Source organism: Erpetoichthys calabaricus, chromosome 16 (genome assembly GCF_900747795.2).
Source record: "Erpetoichthys calabaricus chromosome 16, fErpCal1.3, whole genome shotgun sequence".
In the NCBI taxonomy this organism is placed as follows: Eukaryota; Metazoa; Chordata; class Cladistia; order Polypteriformes; family Polypteridae; genus Erpetoichthys; species Erpetoichthys calabaricus.
The window spans coordinates 74246642-74271149 of record NC_041409.2 but is presented as its reverse complement, the minus strand read 5'-3'; the positions used below and the strand labels follow the sequence as shown (position 1 = coordinate 74271149).

The 24508-nt window shown below is 41.3% G+C and overlaps 1 protein-coding gene across 1 annotated transcript in view; it reads left to right on the top strand.

Moving 5' to 3' along the window:
• The window catches only part of lrrc9 (leucine rich repeat containing 9), a 215435-nt gene that overhangs the window by 160519 nt on the left and 30408 nt on the right, over positions 1–24508 (top strand). The window contains 8 exon segments of the mRNA XM_051920105.1: positions 4255–4269; positions 4271–4309; positions 4311–4364; positions 6295–6320; positions 8394–8502; positions 12357–12496; positions 15483–15619; positions 20584–20801. Coding sequence (XP_051776065.1) covers positions 4255–4269; positions 4271–4309; positions 4311–4364; positions 6295–6320; positions 8394–8502; positions 12357–12496; positions 15483–15619; positions 20584–20801 — 738 coding nt within the window.

Below are 24508 nucleotides of genomic sequence, written 5' to 3'. Positions count from 1 at the left end.
GATGATGTTATCTAGATCTTTTCTCACTGCTGTAAGATACTGCATTTTTCCTAAGTGCAGTGGCTCCCTAAAGTATAGAAAAGGTTAAAACATTCAGTTCTGTCCAAAATTGATCTTCATAAAGTCTCTCTCCAAATTCTACTTCACACAAAGTACTATACTGTATAAATATGGCATTACTGACATTTGGCATTTTGCTTTATCCAATTTCTAGGCAGCACTCTTCTCAAATGTCCACCACACCTTTTCTCATACAGATTATATCTTTAATAAAATGCTTTCTTTTTTGTGCTTGCAATTATAATAATATAACCGACTCACTTTTATTGTTACTTCCTAATAGGTCTCTGTTTTGGCAGGTATTGATGCTTTAAAAGCTTGAACATCTCAATACCTGGTTTGCTTGAATTTGTTTTAACTTAAATGCTCTTTTCAAATTGATATTATCCAATGTAACACTGGCCTCTACACTATAAAGTTTACTAATTTGTGAATTTCCCATTGGGATTAATAAAGTTATCTATCTATCTATCTATCTATCTATCTATCTATCTATCTATCTATCTATCTATCTATCTATCTATCTATCTATCTATCTATCTATCTATCTATCTATCTATCTATCTATCTATCTATCTATCTAATGTAATTAAGGGAGTGGGGGTAGAGTCTTCCTTCATCCCTCTGTTTTAACTAAGATTTGCTGCCTTCATATTGAACAAATGGAACTCACTAGCAGGATTTGTTTGTGGCTTCATGCCAGATAAATGATAGCAAACACACACTCAATATGATATTTGAACTATACATCAAGAGACCCAATGCATATAGAATAAATAATGTGGCTGCACTATAGATAAGTGAACAGCTGCTAACCTAAAGATCCAATGTTCAGGATCCTTCTCTGTGAAAGCTATGTACGAAAACACAGGACTAATACAAACTGTGCAAAATATTACTGACACACCCAATAACTGGAACAAGCACATGCAGCTACCTGGCAAAAGAAATGACGTCATCTAACAAATACTGCTCCTGGATCAACACTTGATAACATTGTTGGTCTCAAAAATATACATATTCATTAAGTTTTAAGGCTTTTGTTTATAATGGAACCCCAGTATCCATAAGCTCCATATTATAAAACTCAAGAACGGGTTATTTATTTTTTAAATTTATAAAATACGCTTCACTTTAGAACACAATTTCATGTTCCAAACTAATACTGTATATACCATGCTTTTGAAAAAAAAAAAAAAACTTAAAAAAAAATACCAAACTTTTCCTTTAATTATGCATTCTGTCAAACGGGCTTCCATTAATACTTCTGTTAAAAGTTGGAAAATATCATCCACTGTTTTTCACTACCATCAATGAATTGATTGATGACATTCCTCAAATTCACTCACAGTTCACTAAAAAGTTTTCAATAATTGGGTTTTCATCTGAAAAAAAAAAGTCATTTGTTGACTGGATGGTGATATTGTGTTCTCTGCATATGTTGGTATGGATGCTGTAAACAGCACTTATAACTCCGTTTTTAAAAGTGAGCACTATATTTCAAATGCATTAAATTTTGTCATTATATTGGGCTAGTCAATTTATTTAAATATAGTAATTAAATGTTTGATATATTGGGCTGCTTTGGTAAGATTATGACTTTGTTGTCCTTGTCACTGCAAGCTGCTGGTTAGAGTAACAGTTCAAGTTCAGATCTGCCTCTGTTTGTATCCTGTATTAACTAGTGTTTTTCACCCAGTGAACCATGAGAGCTACCCAGGTGTGCATGGAAATAACAGTGTGGTACACCTGGGTCCAAACCTAAGAGAGACAAGCTCTGTAGGTGGTCAAGACCTGTCTGAGGAGGACACGACTACCTTGAGGAAGCTGGCATGAAAGCAGCTCTGTGATCGCAAAGTTGCAGACTCAGCACTCAGAGAACTTCAGACACGTCTCCCTTGGTTGTGTCAGCAGCAAGTCTCACAGGGCTGGTGGATAGTGGGCATATGAGTTGCGTCTGAGTCAGCTGGCAAAGGGACAAAGCAGCTGGAAGCTGCCACCAAAGTGCTCACTATGTGCCATGTCTGTGAATGCTGATCTTAGAGCTGCTTTTTTTAGCAGCTTCTCTGGTAGTCCTGCACTTCGGACAGTTGAGCACGTGTATGAGATATAATGTGTTTGTGGTTAATAAACAGTGGTGTGCCTTGGATGTTTTTGGTTACAAAAAAGTGTGCCACCACAGAAAAAACTTGCGAATCCCTGGTATAGACTGAAATACTGCTGGGTTTTATTACTTCCTTCCAACTCAGGTTTTACTGCACAATTTTTTAGCATTGTTCTGGGTTGGAGGCAGTTAGCGTAATAATACATCTTTTAAGAAAAAGCTGCCAGTTTTGTTGGAAGTACCAAATATTCAAAGTTATACTGTCAAAAAAAAAGATTCCACTCGGTTTAGTAGTCATTTTTCATTTAGAATTCAATTTTCATTTTCTCAGTGAGACTTCAAAAGTAACATTAAGCAAAATGCAAAGTGATTTAAGCAGTGCAATATGATTATAAAGTGTAGCAAAAGTCAGCATCTTCCAAGTAAGAAAGAAAAGCCAAGTTTACTGTCAAAACAGCTTACATCTACTTTCTCTCATGAGAAACAGGAAAAGGAAAATACAGTATAAATTAAGATGTGGGTGGGCAGCACAGTGGCGCAGTGCTGCTGCCTCACAGTTAGGAGACCCAGGTTCGCTTCCCGGGTCCTTACAGTGTAGAGCTTGCATGTTCTCCCCGTGTCTGTGTGGGTTTCCTCCGGGCGCTCCGGTTTCCTCCCACAGTCCAAAGACATGCAGGTTAGGTGGATTGGCGATTCTAAATTGGCCCTAGTGTGTGCTTGGTGTGTGGGTGTATTTGTGTGCCCTGCGGTGGGCTGGCGCCCTGCCCAGGATTTGTTTCCTGCCTAACGCCCTGTGTTGGCTGGGATTGGCTCCAGCAGACCCCCGTGACCCTGTAGTTAGGATATAACAGGTTGGATAATGGATGGATGGATGGATGGATATGGGCACAAATGAAAAGAAAAACAAAACAGAAAAGAAAGTCGCAGCCCCAGAATTATAAAGGCTTTAAAGAGCTGACATTCTCTATCAGGACACAAATCAGTTGCTGTGTTCGCCTTGTTTGTTGAATTATTTACTGGTAATTTGGCCAGTTTAGGTGAACTTTTTCCCAGCTTCCCATAATGCTTTGTGAGGCCAGCGCGACATTCCCTGAAGCTGTAACAGCCAGCACTGGATGGGACTGGACGGTCTCCCCCCCTGGGTATATAATGCTGATCATTTGCATTACAGGCTTTGTGGGACTTAGTGGTAGAACAGATAAGTAAATAATGCAGATTCTCAAATTTTATTTTTATGAAACATCTACAACATAAATAACAAATTATCTCTGCTTGTCGCCAAATGTGCAGGTTGATCTTTGAGTTCCGGTGTCAGTATTAAAGAAGGAGGCGTGGTGCTCTATGCATACATAATTAGCCACATGGAGGAAAAAACAAACCTTGAAGGAACTTGATACCTCCCCCCCCACTCCAAACACGGAGACACTATGAAATAATAATAATAACTAAAGATTTATTACTATTTACAGGTCATTTCTAGCTTTTTTGATAGAAGAAAAAGTCCAAAGCATCAGCACAGACAGTTTTGGAGAGCCTTCAGTGCGACTTCAGCCAGCAGTTTCAGTCATGACATGCCACTTTGAATTTTCAGCCTTTAAAAGGACCTACGTATTTTTTCTGACTTTTGACTATGATTTTGGCATTTCCTCTTTGTTTGACTGTGCATCTCTGACTGGGTTCTTTCTTCTTTGAACTCACAGAGGTACAGTGGTGCAGTGGTTGGCACTGCTGCCCGCACATCTCAGGTCACCTTTTTGGCTCCAATAATCGGTCCAGTATAGTTTGAAGACATTATAAAGATAACTTCACCATTATAATCCAGTTAAATCTAATTCAGTTAATCCTTTCCCTTTGACTTCAATACATTTCGCAGAGTTCTGCGATATTTGGAAACGCTACCTGGATTTCTCTGAACTTGAGGCAAAGCGAACATCATGGAGTTCACTCAACACTATTCATTAGGCTGGCAGAGTATACAATACTTACTATTCTTGAATGATCTGAGAGTCTGCTTGTTGTGAAACGTAGGCAGGAATACAGTTTGCTATGCTGTGGTCAGGCTTTCTCAAATCTTAAACTCTCTTTCCAAGGAGCCCTCCGAATGTAGAAAATGCAAAGGACGCCTTTGGAGGCCGGTTAAGCGCCTGATATGGTCACAGAGAAGTTGGGACACTCGGACTACTCTGACATCCATGAGCTTGTGACCTGCCTGGATCAGCCATAAGGTAATGTGAATAAGCCATGGAACAGAAAGAATCCTGACCTACCATGCACAGTGATAAGAATGAAATAGTTTCCAGAAAAATGATTAATACATTTATACAAAATATAAAAGATGGTGTCATAGTGGTGTGATGGCTAGTCCTTCTGCCTCACAACTTTAACAGACATGGTTGTAAACATCAGCCTGGTCATTATCTGTTGTGAAAGACAGGAGGTGTCACTGATCCTCAAACCCTGGGCTCAACTCAATGATGCCATGGGTTATATGTCATGAGATATAAATATAAAGTCATGGGTTCAAATGTAATGACTTTATTCTATCCAGTACCTTTACAGGCCCTTCTAGAATCCCCGTAAAGTACATCACAACAATAAGGACCTTTCCTCCTTTTCTGTTCTACTCCTCTTCATCTCCAAGCAAGTGTTGTCCCCTCTGCCTTTCCAACTCCGACTCTCCTGGATGAGATCAAGCAGCTTCTTTTATCCTTGACCCGGGAGCACTTTGGGTGCTAGGGCATAGTCTGCTGGAAGCACTTCCAGGTCAAATAGAAGACCTCTGAAAGTAGGGATTACCAGTTCCAACAGCTCCCCCTGGTGGCCACCACAGAACCCAACAGGACTGTCCCGTGGGACTACAGGTCCCAGCATGCAATGTGGGTATCTGTGTGGAAATCCTAACTCCGGATGCTGCCATCTAGTGTTATCAGGGGGATAAAGGATCCAAACTTTGTTGTCTCCCCTGGTCCTTCCATTATATTGGCCTCCCGGTTGGGTAAGAGTTTCTGTTCTCTCCCGCTGACATTCATTTTCTTTTATTATGGTTGCCTGGCCTGACGAAGAATCATCCTCCATCTCCTTTGGAATGTCTGGTCCATCTACAGTGTTACACATTGTGCAGTCTCACAGGGCCAGACATATAATATATACATCTGGAGACAACCACGAGTGAATTTAGTTTAAAAGTGGATGAGATACAATCAGACATTTCACTGATTGTGAGATTTCTAAACCAATCAAATGCCTCACAAAGGTAGAGCTCAAAGTATGGGCGTGGCTTTAAACAGCAAAGAGCAGTGGGGTTCTATTAACCTGGTCCGATCAACAACAAGCCAGTGATTGTCACCAATAAACCTTTTCTGAAAAGTCTTCTAAAAAGATCCCTCTTAAACATATCAGTCTATGTCATGTGTGTATAGAAACACACTATATGTGGTAAAAATAAGCATAACCTGTTGTAGGAAAAATTTGTTATGCTAAACCAGATTATACTTTGGCAAACAAAGACATCACTGGGCTTGTGGTGAAAGGCAATCATGCATTGCAACCACCTCTGGGTGGCCTGTTCTGCTCACAGTTATGATGATACACTCGGAGTCAATGTGAGATTAAAGGTATTGGCAGCTATGACCATGGAAAAATGAGCTGTAAAATATGTATTTGAACTAAATATTACACTGTTAAACCCAGCAAAAATGAAGTGAAAAGAGCTGCTGACTGCACATTATAAGAGAATCGATGAACAATGATAAAGAGTCAGGTGGGTACCAGGTCTGATAACCCCCTGTATAAAACTGAATAACAAGAAAAATGAAAAACAAAACACGCAGTCATTGTAAAGAGGTCCTTTTTAGACTTGCATTCAGAACAGAACTGCAAAGATGGCTGGCAGGTCCAAGTGGATGGACATGGGAAGTGATGTCAGTGGTGTTTATAGCCGTGGTGTTATCATCCGGCCTGCAGAGGGAGGAAAAGAGAAAAGCATTAGGACACAGCGCCAACCCTGGGGGCGGGCAGTAGAATTACAATCACAAGTGCCCTTCAGCTGTCCCCTAGGCACACAACGTCTACAGGAGAAAGTAAAGGGTTAATATTTCTGTCTAATTAGAATGCCAGACATGTCATATCAGAATATAATCGCAGCTGTTATATACAGGTGTACACCACAATGCCTTGTTTGCTGTTAACCATCAGCGACACCAAATGCACTTCAGAAGACATCATCCACATGAAGCTAAGCAAGTACTTGGATGGGAAACCAACCAGGAAAAAGCTTGGGTTTGCTGCTGAAGAGGTGTTGCTGAGGCCAGCAGGGAGCACTTATCCTGTAGTCTGAATCTGGATCTCAGTGCTCCAGTGCAGTGATGGGAACACTGTGCTGTAAAAATGGTGCCATCCTAGGGTGTATGCTCATGTCCTGGCTAAATTTTCTACTACGGCCTGGTCATTCTGGCCCCCTAATCATCCTGTCTCTGATTGGCTAACTATCTCTCACACCTTCACCACATAATAGCTAACATGGGGTGAGCATACTGGCACAAAATGGCTGCCACCACATCATCCAGGTGGATGCTACGCATTAGTGGTGGTTGAAGTGGCTCCCCAATCACTGTGTAAAGCACTTTGAGTACCTTGAAAATTGCCCTATAAATGTAATGAATTATTATTAAATTATTGTTGTCATTCCATGTGGTTCTGCAATATTCAGAGTAACAACAAGATGTATAAATGAATCATTAGGCTTAATTTCCTTTGTGCTGCTGAGCTTTTGAATTGATAAAGCTTTTAACTTTCTATTTTCCTGCAGTATCATTGAGTTTCTATTGTGCTGTCTCTTTCTGTGCGCCCATGGTCATACGCAAGGAGAAATGGGACACCACACTCCTGAACATTTAAAGTACACAGACTAGAGGAACTTGGGGGTGGGTGTTTGAGAAGAAACCGTGTGGGCGGAGCCTTTTCACTGTTTTGCACTACAACAATTTTAGTGAGTTGTCCCAAGATGTGTATCCCTGTCCCGAGAATCACTTGGCTATATGAGACTACTTGTACTTCTGCATCTGAGTATTCTGATGTTCCTCATACAACCAAAACACATGCAGGTTGTGTTAATAAGAAACCCTTAACTGGCTCGGTAGAAATGACTGTGGGCTATGAGTGGCCAGATTTGCTACCACCTTGCACTCAATGCTATCAGGATAGGCTCAGACTTGTAGATGGCATATGGTATGGATGGGAATCCTGACCAGGAGAGGGGATGGTACCTTACCCAGATGGGAGGCTCCTGGAGGACAGACAGATGTCTTGGCCAAGGGAGAAAAAGGCACCAGACCCAAAAAGGGGCTCTCGGGAGGAGGAATTCCATACCTGGGTGGGAAGCCCCAGGCAATAGGAAAGGTGTCCCAACTGAAAATGTGTCATGGACCTTCCCTGGCTGAGATAAAGAGGATAGGGAAGGACTGTCTCCGAAGCCTGTTTATTCCCCCCTGGTGATAGATGGCAGCAGCCTTCCATATCAACGCCCATTCAGGAACCAGCAGGGAATACTGGGAAATGTACTGCCACAAGAGGGCACTGCAGGGAGAGCTGCTCCCTACTATATTGGACTTGTGTATTACCCGGAAGTGTTTCCAACAGGCAGCAGCCCTGGCACTGGAAATACTCCCGGGTCCTCAATAAAGGGACTATACTCCCTATTCAGGCGAGTCGGAGCTGGGGAGGAAGGAAGGAAGGAAAACAACACTTGACTGGAGGAGCGCAGTGCGGTGGTAAGAGGAGAGGAGAGGAATTGTGAAGAGATTGTGAGAGAAAAAATCTCTGCTTGTTACTTTTTTTTGTGTATAATAAACACCTTTTGATTTGAACCCAGGAGTGCATTTGTGTGATCGTGTTTGGGGTTTGGGGCTCGCTGATGGCCCAGTTCCACCACAGGCTTCAACAACACCAAAATCAAAACAGTGGATTCAGAAAATGAACAAGCGGGGTTATTTGTTCAGAATAAGCAAAACAGGCATTTAAATATCCAAAATATAAATTAAAAAGCAGATCTGTGGCAGAGCAAGTGCCAGCTTGGCTATCCAGGGCCTTGTTTGGTCCCCAATTTGTGTAGTGGGTTAAATGAGTACAGTTTTCCTCTGCTCTGATTCATATGTGACATTTGTGATTACTATTACATGTTAAGTAATTGGTAGGAGGTAACATTTCTTTTTATTTACTGTCTAATCTCCAGGACGGTGGACCTTTCACCTGCTGAGCTGTTTAAATCCCTACGGAGTGTGAATTTGGAGCATAACAGTCTGACGTCATTTTGTGGCCTAATTTTCCTTCCCAATGTGAAGGTAAACTTTTCCAATGTTCAAATGCCTCCTGTGTAAAGACAGATCGTAAAATAAATTATGGAAACATTTTGTTAATATAACAAAGGTTATGACATGAGGTTTCATCTAACATAATGACCTGTTCTAGTCAGCATGAGGATAGGTGCCATGCTAGTTCATTGTTTTTTAAAAGACTTCTGTAATTCTTTAAATGTTAAATTTATACTCTTGAAACATGCAAAGGAAAAATTAATAGGCAAAAACTTCATGTGCAAAAGTAAGTGAACCCTTGACGTTGTGGTCATTATTGTCACGTGTACAGAGTACAGGGAAATTGTTACTTGCATGTGCTAATTTAACATGCAACATACCTTTGCTCTCCATCATTATGATTAGTGGCTATAACTACTTTACCTCTAAACTTCTATCACATTTGTCATTACAATGCAAGTTAAGAACAGGGGAGGAGTAAGACAAGGATGTATTCTGTCTCCATGTTTATTCATCTTGGCGTTAGACCATGTACTGAGGGAGGTTAATGAAACAGAAAATAGCGGAGGACTAGATATCGTTGGAGCGCCTGTTGAGAGTATTTGGATCAGAATTAGAGAAGCTGGGATTAAATATAAGCATAGTCATAACAAAATGGATGAAGATTGATGAACAAGAAGAAATTTATAGATTGCAGTAGTCGAGTACAGTAGCAAGAGTAGAGAGATTGGAAAGTGAGATGGAGGTGAAAGACGGTTGTGAGATGGATGTGACAAAGAGATTAGATTTGGCAGGAGCAGTATTTGTTAAATTAGAAAGAGGACTTTGGAAAAAGACTAAGAGTCAGTAATGCACTAGTGGTGCTGGTAGCCTTGTACGGAGATGAAAGCTGGACATTTAGCCAAGCACTTAAGAGAAGACTGGATGTGTTTGACCGAAGACGCTTGAAGCAGATTATGGGAATAAGATGGCCAAGAATGATTACTTTAACAATGATTTGAGAGAAAAGAGTGGTGAAATGGAGCTGAGTGAAGTAGGCATATCAAGAATGATAAGATGAGCAGCACATGTTTGGTGCATACACGAACTCAAGGAAAGTAAGAAGAGTAGAAAGATGGATTCCAGTAGGAAGGAGAAGAGCAGGAAAATAAAGAGGTGGAAAGATATGACGATAGAGGAAGCAAGAGACAGAGCAAGGAGAAGAAACATGGAGGAAGTGGCACAAGATAGAAAGAAGCGGAGAAAGCTTTATAACAGACAGGAACGCAGCGTCGAAGACAGCAGATGCGTTGCCAACTAAACTAAATAAAAGCAAGTTGAACCCAAAAAGACATCAAATCATCTAATAAATTGACTGTAGTTGGCAAGAGAGACACAACACCAGATTCAAGTGATTAATGGTTCATTCAAAGGTAACTTGAAGGACCCAGCTTTATTAAAACAGAAAGTTGATTTGTTTGGTTCTTAACCATAGAGATGAATAAAATCACAACTTGCCAAAATTTACAGAGCTTCCACTAGTCAGCACAAGAATAGTTGGTCTTCAAGTTTTCAGGACAAGTTGTAAAGCATTGTCAAAAGTGCTTATTCTTCAAGAGTGCTTTGGTATTTTTCAAGTCCAATTTATTTCTTCACAATTATTGTATATACTGTGTCAGTATGCCTTATACAATTGTATTCTAAAGAAAAGTGTTTTTTATGAATTTTAAAAACATCTTGTCAGTTCTTGCAGTTTACACTAGGGCTGAAGGGTACTAGGGTCCGTAGGTGAATGAAAAAGCCTCGATAATAACAAAATATGTCCACTTTGAGAGGCAAATGTTTAAGAAAACATGCCTTCAATGTTTATGAGGCATTCTTGTAATAACAAAAGGAAACTAGATGTAATTATTTCATCATAGATTCTTTTCTTGGCAGTAATTTTCTTGAGAATAGAATACATGTCCTCTTTGTTTGTCTTCTCACAGCCACTGTTAGACCTAAATAAGGACGTTGATCAGCACAAAACCAATGACATGTCAAAGCTGTTCAAAGCAATTTTGTCTTTTGAGTTAATGGTTTGAAAATGCACATATCGGGGAAAAAACAAAACATTTATATTTTCTGTAGACTTCTTTGTGGTAATCACGATAATTTACAGTTATGGCTTGGAGTGCATGGTTTGGATTTGAACACTCAAAAAGAAGACCCACTGAAAGCGAACCTGTGAGTTTGTGGCTCTGTGTAGTCGCATACTGTGTAGAATAGTAGCTCTTATGTAGGGTGGTAAGGTAGAGCAATCGTTACTGGTGCTGCTTCATGGGCCTAGCATCATGGGTTTGAATCATGTGCCTGGTCATTGTCCGTGTGGAGTCTGCATGTTCGTCCAGACCTAGTGTTGTGTGCTCTCCAACACATATACAAAGCCATAAAGATTATTTGAAATGGTGCTTCCAGATTAGGGTGAATATAATTGTGCATGTGTGTCAGTTGTTCCCGTGACAGGCTGGCACACGTTTCTTACCTTTCACCCCCTGCCGCAGAGAGAGACACAATTGGCAAGATGAGGTGTAGAGTCCATTGTCTTTTAAAATGGCTGAATCTTGTTTACTTTTTTATTCCTTTCTAAAGGAATTCCTTTCTATTATTTTGCAATATTTGTGAAATCTCAAGATGCAGATTCATATCTGATAACATTCTTGCCTTGAAAGTTGGATGTAGACTATTTGGTATGTTTAAGCCTTTTTTCATGTCTGGACCCTGGTACCCTTCAGCCCAATTGTAAACTGCAAGAACTGACTACATATTTTTAACATTTTTATAAAAAAATTTGTGACAAATTAATGTGTACTATGATTGTGAAGAAATAAGTTAGACATGAAAAATACCAAACTTATTTTTTTAAATTAGTAGTTGTACATTGGTGAAGGGTCTTGCGACAGTCTTTGGAGCTGTGTGCTGTGGAGCCTTATGTTACTGTTAGGGTTACCCACAACAGATTGGTTTAAGGGGTAGGATCAGACAACAGGAACCCCAAAATAAAACTCCTATGGTGGTTCTTAACAACTCTACTCATATCTTTAACAGAACTGGTAAAGGTGATCGCAAAACCAGTCAACTAGTAAAGCCATACAGCGGCAGCAGTTTTATGGATTATGTTGAATTTATGGGAATAGTGGAATGTAAATCCAGGAAACGATTGATTTACTAGTCAAGCTTAATTTCTATCCTCTCCTATAAACATGGATACAGTGTGGTGAGTTAAAGGATGAGATGATGAGCACAAGCAGTTGAAATGATATCCCAAGGCAGGGTTGCTGGTCTTGTTTACTCTCTGTGATAGGGTTAGCAATTCACAGTAGAAACTCTGGTTATCCTGATTGAGAGGGCCAGTCTGAATGCAGTTGGAATGCCAACTTGGCACTGCCCTCCGGTAGAAGACCCTGAGCAGAGGAGGGAGATAGAGGGAGGGATTCCATCTCTCATTTGGCTTAGGAATTTTCCAAGGAGAAGCTGGAGACTGTTCCTGAGGTTAGGATGGCCTGATCACTTTGACTTTCACCTGGAGAAGTTTATGAAGGATGATGAATAACCTAAAACTAAAAAAAAAAAACAATGTTCTGGTTCATCTGTCAGTCAGAAAAGAGCAGTTCATCTTACCAAATTCAGTTAAATCGCTGACTAAAAGATGCTCAACACGTTTTCAAGTGCTTATAAGTTAAGAGCAAATCATCTAAAGGCATCTCCTGCCTCAATCGATGTCAGTGTCGATGGGTCAGCAGTCTGAATGACAGTTACTATTTGTTGCTCTATATAAATGTATCTTTTCTCAAGTCACCGCCTTCAACCCTCAGTATGGTTGGCTTTGCATTTGATTTTTTGTTCCCTAATCTCTTTGTTTTCAGGTGTTGTATCTGAGCCACAACCATATTGAGTCTATTCTACCCCGTCAAAAAACACAGTCACAAGCAACCAACCGGCCGCTGCTGTATCACAAAGTGGCCTCCAGTGGATATGGGCAACCCTCCAATTCCAAGGGCTTCAGGTACGTCTTAAAAGATGGTGTGTTGTTCTTAGAGCAGCTAATTGATTTCCTTTAGATATTACCAGGGCAAATCTATGCAGAATTCATTGGGGAATTCCAGTCTTAACTGCAAAGGCTTAATTCCATGAAAGTCCCAATACAGCAACTTATCACACAATGCTTGTCTCAGCAGAGTGGCGAGGGGGCAGTGCAATTCATGGACTTCTCTATACATCACCTGAATATGGTTTGAGGCATAGAGGATCCTGCTTTGTAGCCATTAAAACGCTGACACACTCGGTTCACGTCCTGCGCATGCTCTCTCTGCTTGTAGCCAGTGCTGCGATGAGCGTTTCATCCACCCTGTTGTATAGTATGTGGTGATGTCTTGGTTGGGTGTTTTCAGCTCTGCGCCTTTTGGTCTGTGAAGCCTGCTGATGATGTCCAAGACCTGTGTATTTTCTGTTTTATTTAAACCACAATGAAAAGAATTAATTTGGAGTCGGCGTAGGGTTGAGTTATTCCACAATGTAGCAGCGTTTTTAAAGTTACAATGTGCATAACAAATGTGTAATAAACAACAGAGACAAGTACTAGAATGTTTTACTCCAGATAGCATATTGTTTATAGCTGTTATACCAACACTTTAAGGCAGAGAGCAAGAGAGAAAATACACTTCTTATTACTCAAATGTATTTTTTTCATAGTGAGCATACTGTCAAAAAGAGAAATTCTGTGCATGTGCTCTCAGTAGCGATCTTCTAGAATTGGAACCAAACCTCTAAAGATCATCACAGTAGTGAGGACTGGTCTCAGTGGCATCTATAGAGAAGTTGAAAAGCAGGTGACTCAACAGCGTGTCGTACAGTCTACTAAAACAGTAGGGCAAGAACCATGGAAAGCTTGTGGCAGGACTGATTACCGACTGGCAAGCTGAGGCCTTCTTGTTCCTTTAAGAGTGAGACAGCCACTAAAGGCCCTGAGTGGACTGAGTACGATGAAATTACTTAAGATGACAATGACTCTAAACATACCAGTAAATCTACTAAGGGATGGCTGAAATGAATGGAATGGAGTGTTCAGAAATGGCCATGCACACAAGACACCATTCAAACATCACACAGCTGACAGAATTCTGCATGTAAGAGTGTGAAAAACATTCTCTCAGTTGATGTAAAAGACTGCTGGACAGTTATAAGAAATGTCTTAAGGGGGCAATGCCAGCTATTAGAGCCATGGGACGACTTTCTTCTTCCACAGGTGGAAATGGCATATCCTATTTTTCCTTAAATAAATTATTGCAAAGTGAAGTTTTCATTGTTTCTTCTTCAGTCGTGTCAACCTTATTCTAATGTTAAAACAACAAAAACGTTTCATACGGTTTACTTACTTTTTCACATGACTATATGTTGGTAAATAAGGCAGGTGAATGTCAGGTTTATTCAAGATGAATGACCTTCCTTTTTAAGTTACTACACCTGCTTTTCTTTTCAGATCATAATGAACTTTTCATTCTTAGCGCAGTACTTCAAAGCTTTCCACATAGTGGTGCATATTGTAGTGACATCAAGTAGGCTACCTCATCTCCCAATAGTCACATTGCATGAGAGATGACAAGAGAACTATTTTTTTTGTCAAACACATAGGGAGATGTGCCAGGATGTGCCACCTCTGTGCAATTTTTTTGCAGTAAGTGTCATTAATGTCTGTCCGTCAAGCTTCTGTGACTGGAGTTTTAATTAAATTTGTGTAGGTCTACTAACTCTGATTAGCATTTCTGGAGTTGCGTGGCTCAAGGTCAGCAAAAAAGAGGCCGAATAAAGATCTAAGTGTCAACGCTACTGTAATTCTCTTGACGAGAAGTCTATTTTGCTTTTCTTACACCCAACCCAGATGTAAAATAGAAGTAACTGTGTTGTCCAGTACACATTATATATAAGGTAACTTTGCGGAACATGGGTTCTAAAGGAGATGCTTTCAAGAATCACTCCAAGATTAGATCACATCAGGAAACCTCAAAGTTGTTTGCCTGATAGTACTCTGCTTTCCTGACCTCATTATATTACTCATTTAGATCTGCAGCTTCCCAAAGCATTTCTCCCTCAATCTGGTCAAAGACATCCACACAGGAAATGCTTCTTCACAAATAGGCCTTCTTACTCTAAGCAAACTACAGAAACGTCTTGGCTGGAGTTTGAAGTCCTGCAAATTTAACTTCCTTCATAACCAAAAGCTAATTTTACATAATGATTTGTAAAACGCTTGCATCTTTTAATAATTTGACACAAGACAGAGAATGAAGCTAAACAAGACAACGAGCAAGTTAAGCTCAGAGAGAGGGGTGCATTACTGGTATCAGCGTCAGCTTTCTCTTTCTCCATTTCCCCTCACCTGCTCCCTTAGGTTACCATCTCATAAAAATGAGAAAAACAAAATGTGCAAGAATTTAACAAATAATCAGCCATCTAACTATCCAGTATATAAAACTGATGTATCCAATTAAAGGGTTGCATAGAACTTAAAGTTATCCTGGGAGCGTTGAGTGGAAAGTGAAACCCAACCTGGGATGGGCCGCCAGTCTACCACACAGGCACAGAGACAAGTCCACACAGACAAATACCTGCCGTTGAATTTAAACTCTGCCTGCTCTGCTGCCTTTAAATGATAAATAATTATTATTATTAAAAAAGATAAATGAATGTATTCATTAATTACACAGCAAGCGGCATTAAAATAAGAGTACTTCATTTTTAGCTGTTTTTGGAATAGCAGGGTTGTTGGAAAATAAATGTAATAATCACTCTTCATGTTTGATAAGGCAAAAAACAGATATGACATATCCAAAAATTTAAGTGCTTGCAGGACAACATACTGGACATAAAGGAGACATCATAAGATTTGTGGCCGTTTTTTGAAATTGGGCCTGCTTAGTCTGATTGTCTGAGTCTGCTCAGCTGTAATTATTTGTGCCTCATTTCTTTTCATTTATCTCTCCTTCCTCATCTAGGGACACTGGACTGACTGAAAACCAACCAATTATAATGGAAAGCTTAGAGGTGCTTCATCTAGGCTACAATGGAATCTCCAACCTCTTGCATCTTCAGATTGGACGACTTGGAAATCTAAAAGCGCTCTATCTTCAAGGTAAGCACCATAGCGTTTATATGACTGCTACCTAATAATAGTAATTCACTTTATTTGCTATATTCAATTTCTTGCATTAGGAATTTGCAATTTTTCGCATACCCCGACTCACTCTCCAGAGACACACATAGAAGGAGAGAGACGCTTGGGGTCAGAGCACAGAGTCCGCTATTTGTACAGCCCCCTGGAGCAATTGCAGGTTAAGGGCTTTTGATCAGGGGCTTAACGGAGTAGCATTCCTTTTGGCACTGCCAGGATTCTAACCAGTAACCTTGGAATTACAAGCACTGATCTTTTAGCCAGAGAGCCGCCATACTGCCTTCATTTGCGTGATTTAATTTTTGGCAGCCACCTTGTATTTTTACAATCATTACTTTTTTGGACACCTGTTGTTGTAAAATTGGTGCACATTGCCTCGATGCCAGTGGTTAAAAAGTCATCTGAAAGTTCATTAATTTCTCATCTGAGTTGCAGATTCAAAGCATTTTTTCTATGTCCTTTGCTTAAAACATTTCTTGTTTGATTTTTGTATGGCTTTGACCTTTTTCCTGACATTTTTTGTCTCACATCTTTGCCTGATGTTCGTGTCTATTGATCTCCTGGATCTGACCTTTTTTGCCCAAACATCTATCTACTGGTTCTCATAAAAATGACTTGCCAGCTGTCTGATGTAACAGCTACCTTCGTCAGATGTTAACTGGCATCATGGAACCATAAAGGGGATTAATGGTGTCCTGCATTGTACTGACAAGGACAATCAGAGCAGAAACAATTCTGGATGTCTGACCCTTTAACTTTATCTGGTGTGGATGCTAGGGGCACTGTTGCCCTGTGGAACCCCACAGACAGACGTCCAAGACACACGTATAAAAGCACTAAGAAGAATTTTTAATTATTTTCTTCAATACAGTGCACAAGCACCACACACTCCACAATTCTCCAATACTATAGATCAATACAATAAATTAATAACAATACAACAATCCTCCACTCCCAGCAGCTTCGTCACCCAACTTCCCAACTCCGGCTGTCCTGCTGGGTCTTCACCAGTCCTTTAAATAGTCTATGACCCGGAAGTGCTCTTTCTCTTTTTCTGGGTCAGATGCCACATTATCAGTTCTCAAGCATCCCGGGAGTACTGTGGGCTTCCATCCTCGTGACTCTGAAGTACTTCTGAGTTGTAGGGAAAATAGGAGTCCCCAGGTCTTTTATTAGCTCCCTTTGGTGGCACCCACAGCACACAACAGGGCTGAGAAAATGGACTCCACGTCCCATGATGCCCTGAGGGAAACCAGGGCACAGTTACTGTCCAGGGGAGCTGCCACTAGTGTCCTGGGGGAAGCAGTGTCCTAGAAAGGCTGCTTTTCTCCATTCTTCCCGTTCTGGGACGTCCTGACCGGATTGAGCTGCTGGCCGTGTATCACATTGCTCCTCCCCCAGAAGAACATCATAGGGCGAAGTGGCCTGTCCTGCTAGGGTAGTCCTTTCTCGGGAGGGACTGTCTGCACTGACCAGACCATGGCGTCTCCTTGAAAAACAAGAGCAGGAGAACAACGGGGAGACATTGCACTTTTGTTTTCTTTTAGCAACCTCCCCTGTTCTCCCTGGACATTCTTTCCATAAATGGCCCGGCCGATGGCATTCATAACACAGCCGCCTCCCTGACTGTAATGTCCTGCGGGACTGGAAGCAGGCTGGTAATGCCCGCGTTGCACTTTGGCCAGCTGAGGGCAGACTATCACCCTGCCCACGCGGAGATCGTGCCCTCCACACACAAGAACTCACTGTTCTACACTCTTTATCAGGAGCTCCCTGCTTTTCCTGCGGGTTCTCCTTTTCTTTCTGGGGCTTGCTCACAGTTTGCGTCTCCCTATGAGTAAGAGAGAGACCCTTTATTGTCTGCACCCCTTTAGATTTGGGTGAGACCAGCACCGATGTCTTAAGGTTTTGGAAAATCTGGTAGTCAGCACTATCCCGCTGCTCCGATGCCCCCGCTCCTTCCATTGGACTCTCGGTCATCACCCCCATATCAATTGTGGGACTTGAGATTACTTGGCAGCTGATACTAACCAATCGTGCTGCCCTTGTCATCTGCATCCCAACTTCATGTACAGTACCGGTTGAACCCACCTGTACCGCCGAATCCATCATCTGGGAAAGCTCCCGTCCGCAGCGGCGTAAATATTCATCCACCCGCCGAAAGGCTGCCCTTCTCCATTCTTCCCGTTCTGGGACGTCCCGACCGGATTGAGCTGCCGGCCATCTATCACACTGGGTATCAACATGCAGAGAAAACAGAGCCACCTGTGAGTGGCTGATCCTGGTGATCCCAGAACTTCATGAGAGACTTTGAAACCATCAATCATTGAAGTAAACCCAGGTAAATGTATTACACATTAAACTTGATGCTGAGATAGTCAAGGACAACCGCTCACTTACATAGACAGTGTGGAAACAGAATGCTGAAAGAGGTGCATGTGTGTGAAACGGAGAGAGACAAATGGGGATTATTTGAGCAAGAAGGACTGAGAGACTGAGGAGGGTCCGAACAGCTACTTACTCAGGTGCTATTAGAACTGCATCCTGGCAGCAGCTTAATGAAGCCAAGATCAATACGTAGAATTGTATTATTTTTGTACTGTGTGTACACTAGTCTCTTTTTTACCTTTCCCACTATGTTTCTTAAATTTATAATTATTAGTAATATCTCTGTTTGGCTCGAGGATCCCTATTCACATAATGTAAAATATGCCTCACTTACAGCACACTAGCAAGAATATCAGCATTCCCATTTATCTTCTCAGATTAGAGCCTTGGTATGGTGGTGGGGCTTGTGCAAACTGGTGAAACTTAAGACTATGTTGTTCAAAAGCTTTACTTGTCTATGTGACACCTGGCAGATCTAAGGTTTAAGAGATGGAGACAGGCATAGAAATATCTGAAATTTGACCTCCTTTGTACTAGGTTCAAATAAAACAAAGAAAACCTGCAGAACAGCATGGAATATTAGGCCTCACCCTTGAAACCAAGCCTAAAGGAAGTCTTTCACTCGGTCAAGACCCGGTGAGAATGTGACGTACGTAGTCAGTCAGTCAGGCATAATATGGACCCATTATGTTAGTTCTCTGCCTACAAGACCGAAGGCTGGTTCAGGTAACACCATTGTGATCCTCCCCAAAACAAAAGAGACAAACAGTCAAGTGAAAATGTTCTACTTTAATGTTAGTTATATTCTACCTAAAAACCCTGGCATAGCACTGTCAGCTCATTTAAAGTTGCAGACATTGACAAATTTGTTGGTCCATTTACAGCTGATTGAACAAGTGCCGTATTCCTCGTGAAAGTGATTAAATGAAGACCAATTCCCCCTGTGTACCTGTATGTGTTTGATATGTTATTGAGCAAAGCAAAGCAAGTGTGAAAACAGATCAAGTATTGCTTATTCTAATCTAAAATGGCATGGGCACATTTGTTAGTCTCTCTAGAAAAGATCCTAAATAATTGGATTTGAGTGATTTTTCAAACCATTTTCTTGAATTCATATTACATCTCTGATTGTGCAATCAGTCATTCAGCCAATTTCAAGGCAGAAAAGTCATCCCTTTGCTCTTGGGTGTCATTGCGTGTCGAGTACTGAACATAGACAAAAGAAAGCAAAGAAGAGAGTTGTCTGAAGAGATCAGACAGAAAATTATAGACAAGCATGTTAAAGACAAAGGCTATAAGACCATCTCCAAGCAGCTTGAAGTTCCTGGGCCAGCAAATATTAATCAGAAGTTTAAGGTCTGTAGCCAACCTCCCTGGACGTAACCACAAGAAGAAAATTGACCCCAGAATAGGCAGAAGAATAGAGAGGATGGTAGACAAAAAGCCAAGGGTAACTTCCGAAAAGACACAAGCTGAACTCCAAGGGGTCCATCAGTGTCTGATCGCACCATTCATGGCTTTTTGAGTGACACTGAACTCAATGGAAGGAAAAATACAAAAAAGCCAGACTGGAATTTGCTAAAAGCCACAATGTTTCTGGAAGAATGTCCTTTGCGCTGATAAGACAAAACAGGAGCTTTTTGACAAGTCACATCAGCTCTTTGTCCACAGATGAAAAAAATAAGCTTTTAAAGAAAAGAACACCAGACATACTGTGAAACATGGAGGAGGTTCAATTATGTTTTGGGGCTGCATTGATGCATCAGGCATGGGGTGCCTTGAGTCTGTGCAGGGAACAATGAAATCTCAAGGCTATCAAGACATACTGGAGTGAAACGTCCTGCCCAGTGTCAGAAAGCTCTGTCTCAGTCGCAGGTCATGGATTCTCCAACAGGATAATGACCAAAAACACACAGCTAAAAGCCCCCAAGAATGGCTATGAACAAAATACTGGACTTCTGAAGTGGCCATCAATAAGCATTGATTTCAATCCAACTGAATATCTATGGAAATAACTGAAACATGCAGTCAGGTGAAGACCCCCTTCAAACCTGACAAGCTGGAGCAGTTTGCTGAGGATAACCTGTGGAGAGAAGCAGAAGTCTCATGGAGAGCTCCAGGAATCGCTTGTTTGCAGTGAGGATGTGCAACAAGATATTAGATGAAGGGTCCCGTCATTTTTGTCCATGTCATTTTCATTTGTGTTTTATTATTTGAAATATTCTGGTGAATCAAAACTCTAAATGCACAATAAACAATGATGGGTGCTAATTACTTTGGTCAGTTTCAAGTTATTTCAGAGACAATTGTGGGTTCTTCTTTTTTCGTGGAGGCGCACAAACATATCTGTCCATGTTTGTCCTCACTTCATAATCAAATTATTTAATGATTCCAACTTAGGTGTCTGCACTGCTGGTCTTTCCTAAGAATGCTCTAGCAGGTGATCCTCAGGGTGAGGTGCCTGCTGTCGATATTGTTGGCTATTTGAAGGTTCATTTTGTTCTTTAACATGTACTGCTTTGTTTTCCTTTTCACAGGCAACGAAATAAGCCAAATAGAAGGGCTAGAAAACCTCCATCGCCTTCAGGAATTAGTGCTCGATCGCAATCGGATCAAGTCAATAAATGAGAATTCCTTTGTGGGTCAGACATCTCTCGCTGAGCTGCACTTGTCTGAAAACAGGATACGGGAATTGAGCAACTTGCAGCCGTTACCAGAACTGCGCAAGCTTTTTTTAGGGACAAATAAAATCCAGGTATGAAGCTGCAATGATACTGAAAATAAGTTTTATTTATTTATTTTTTTGTATAAGTTTTGTTTATTTATTTATTTTTTTGTATTCTAGGCTGAATCACTGAACTACTCTTGTGTTCCAAATTCTGATTTAATGTTCACTGGCATATTTTTAATGCTTAAATTTAAAAAAAAGAAATGTTATTTTAATTAGGGGGATGATGCAGTTTGTTTACTAATGGTATCAAATGCAAATGGGCATAACAGAATTACTTTAATCCTGAACAAGAACATTTTAAAGCATTACAATAAGTGAGCATTCTAATGTATTTTACCAAAAAAAAGTGAGAAACTGATGACTTTATAAAATATTTATGAATCTTGTTGCATTATATTGCTTTATTTAATACGGTGCAATCATGGAAGCAATAATCACTGTAGCATCATTGTGGATTAGGAAGAGTGTGGGTGTCCCGTTTATGGCTCATTATTGTACATTTAGTCAAGTGGGATTTAGAGGCTGCTTCCTCTCACCCTTCAAGCACAAATTAGAAACGGGCCTCGAGGTACTCAAATGTCATTTGGTCTCATTTGTCCTCATTTCAATTTTTGCATGCTTCAGTTCTTAATTACAGCCTGTAGATAGACCTAATCAAATTATTTAATTGATTTTAGCCTATTAAAATAATGCATTCCTTGCGTCTCTTGTGACAAATTACATTTGCAGACACAAAGCGGTACTGTGCATTTATGTCTGGCAGAACTCTGTCCTCCTATAGATTTTAAAAAGTACTTATTTTATGAGAATGTGACCCCAGAACATGCATCCATCCAATTTTCTAACTTGTTTATTCGGTTCAGGGTCTTAAAGGTCTGGTGCTTACCCCAGAAGTAAGCTGGGAACCACAGCCAGATAGACTCCACAGAGGGTGAAATTCTACTTTCCTTCTCCTTACTTCACTATGCTACGTCTTCAATGCATTGCCAGTGTCGGCTGGTGTTCTTTTACTACTTGGCCCAGGTACTTTTTTGCGATGTAAATGCCTCAAATTCGATGAAATCACAAACAGTGTCACCTCATATGAAATAGTAAGCAGTTTAGATAGATAGATAGATAGATAGATAGATAGATAGATAGATAGATAGATAGATAGATAGATAGATAGATAGATAGATAGATAGATAGATAGATAGATAGATAGATAGATAGATAGATAGATACTTTATTAATCCCAAGGGGAAATTCACATACTCCAGCAGCACCTTACTGATACAAAAAACAATATTAAATTAAAGATTGATAATAATGCAGGTAAAAACAGACAATAACTTTATATATTGTTAACGTTTACCCCCCCCGGGTGGAATTGAAGAGTCGCATAGTTTGGGGGAGGAACGATCTTCTCAGTCTGTCAGTGGAGCAGGACAGTGACAGCAGTCTGTCGCTGAAGCTGCTCCTCTGTCTGGAGATGATACTATTAAGTGGATGCAGTGGATTCTCCATAATTGATAGGAGCCTGCTGAGCGCTCGTTGCTCTGCCACGGATGTCAAACTGTCCAGCTTCATGCCTACAATAGAGCCTGCCTTCCTCACCAGTTTGTCCAGGCGTGAGGCGTCTTTCTTCTTAATGCTGCCTCCCCAGCACACCACTGCGTAGAAGAGGGCACTCGCCACAACCGTCTGATAGAACATCTGCAGCATCTTATTGCAGATGTTGAAGGACGTCAGCCTTCTAAGGAAGTATAGTCGGCTCTGTCCTTTCTTGCACAGAGCATCAGTATTGGCAGTCCAGTCTAATTTATCATCCAGCTGCACTCCCAGGTATTTATAGGTCTGCACCCTCTGCACACAGTCACCTCTGATAATCACGGGGTCCATGAGGGGTCTGGGCCTCCTAAAATCCACCACCAGCTCCTTGGTTTTGCTGGTGTTCAGGTGTAGGTGGTTTGAGTCGCACCATTTAACAAAGTCATCGATTAGGTCCCTATACTCCTCCTCCTGCCCACTCCTGATGCAGCCCATGATAGCAGTGTCATCAGCGAACTTTTGCACATGGCAGGACTCCGAGTTGTATTGGAAGTCCGATGTATATAGGCTGAACAGGACCGGAGAAAGTACCGTCCCTTGTGGGGCTCCTGTGTTGCTGACCACAATGTCAGACTTGCAGTTCCCAAGATGCACATACTGAGGTCTGTCTTTAAGATAGTCCACGATCCATGCCACCAGGTATGAATCTACTCCCATCTCTGGCAGCTTGTCCCTAAGGAGCAGAGGTTGGATTATGTTGAAGGCGCTAGAGAAGTCTAAAAACATAATTCTTACAGCACCACTGCCTCTGTCCAAGTGGGAGAGGAATCGATGTAGCATACAGATGATGGCATCCTCCGCTCCCACCTTCTCCTGATATGCAAACTGCAGAGGGTTGAGGGCGTGTTGAACCTGTGGCCTCAGGTGGTGAAGCAGCAGCCTCTCCATGGTCTTCATCACATGTGATGTCAGAGCAACAGGCCTGAAGTCATTCAGCTCACTAGGACGTGATACCTTTAGGACTGGGGTGATGCAAGATGTTTTCCAAAGCCTCGGGACTCTCCCCTGTTCCAGGCTCAAGTTGAAGATGTGCTGTAGAGGACCCCCCAGCTCCGATGCACAGACCTTCATCAGTCGTGGCGATACTCCATCTGTTTAGTAAAGCAGCTAGGACATGGGACTTAAAACCATAATGTTGTTAGATCATTCTGTACCTCCAGGTACAAAGTCATGTTAAGCCGATGTCACTTTGCATGACTTCTAGTCGTGGGGTATGTCAGACTGGCTGATAGCATTTGCTCATCTCGTTGACTGACTCTGTCAATTTACTCAACTGAAAATAACTGGGCAGTTTTTTTCCACACAGTCGTGACCGTCCCTTTTTCTGACAGCCAATCGCAGGCTGCTTGACGGAGCTGATGATGTACATTCTGTCATAGGGTGTAAAACATGGAACATCAGACAGGCGAGCCCCTCTTCTGTTTGTAAGGCCCAAAGCTCCCATACTATCTAATGGAGCTGGTGCTGTACGAAGAGTAAATAAGTTAACAGGAATGTTGAGTTCAGCCATAGTCTCGGCCCTTTTTCTTTATTTCATTCTGTTTTAGTATGTAAAAGATGAGACGTCAGACAGACAAGCCTCTCTTCAGTTTGTGAGGTCCAAAGTCTCAATACTGCCTAACGGTGCCAGTGCTGTATGAAGGGTTAATAGGTTGACAGGTGGGTTGAGATCAGCTACAGTCTAGGCCCATTTTTCCATTCTGTTTTAATATGTAAAAGACAAGACATCAGAAAGACGAGCCTCTCTTCTGTTTGCGAGATCAAAACATGTGTGTTCCTTACTCCTCGCCACTACATTCTATTCATTGTACTTCTGGATGAGTATTCATTAGTTGTCAGCTCTCGCACACACATGGCCCACCGCTATGACTAAGGGCGAGTCACAGATTAGCTGGACTGAGCCACTGGGTATGTCAATCTAAGCGACTAACATTCATAGGAGCACACCAACGATTGGTGCCAATTCGCTCAGAATATGTAAAAGAAGGCTATGACTGAAAATCGCTGGAAATGTCATCTAAAGTGACGTAGCCCTAAGTGGCCAGTGAACCGCTATAACTTGTTTTCATCTGAAATCTCCAGTCTACATGAACTTCACACATATTTTCCAGTGCCTCCTGAATTACCCAATCATGTCAGGC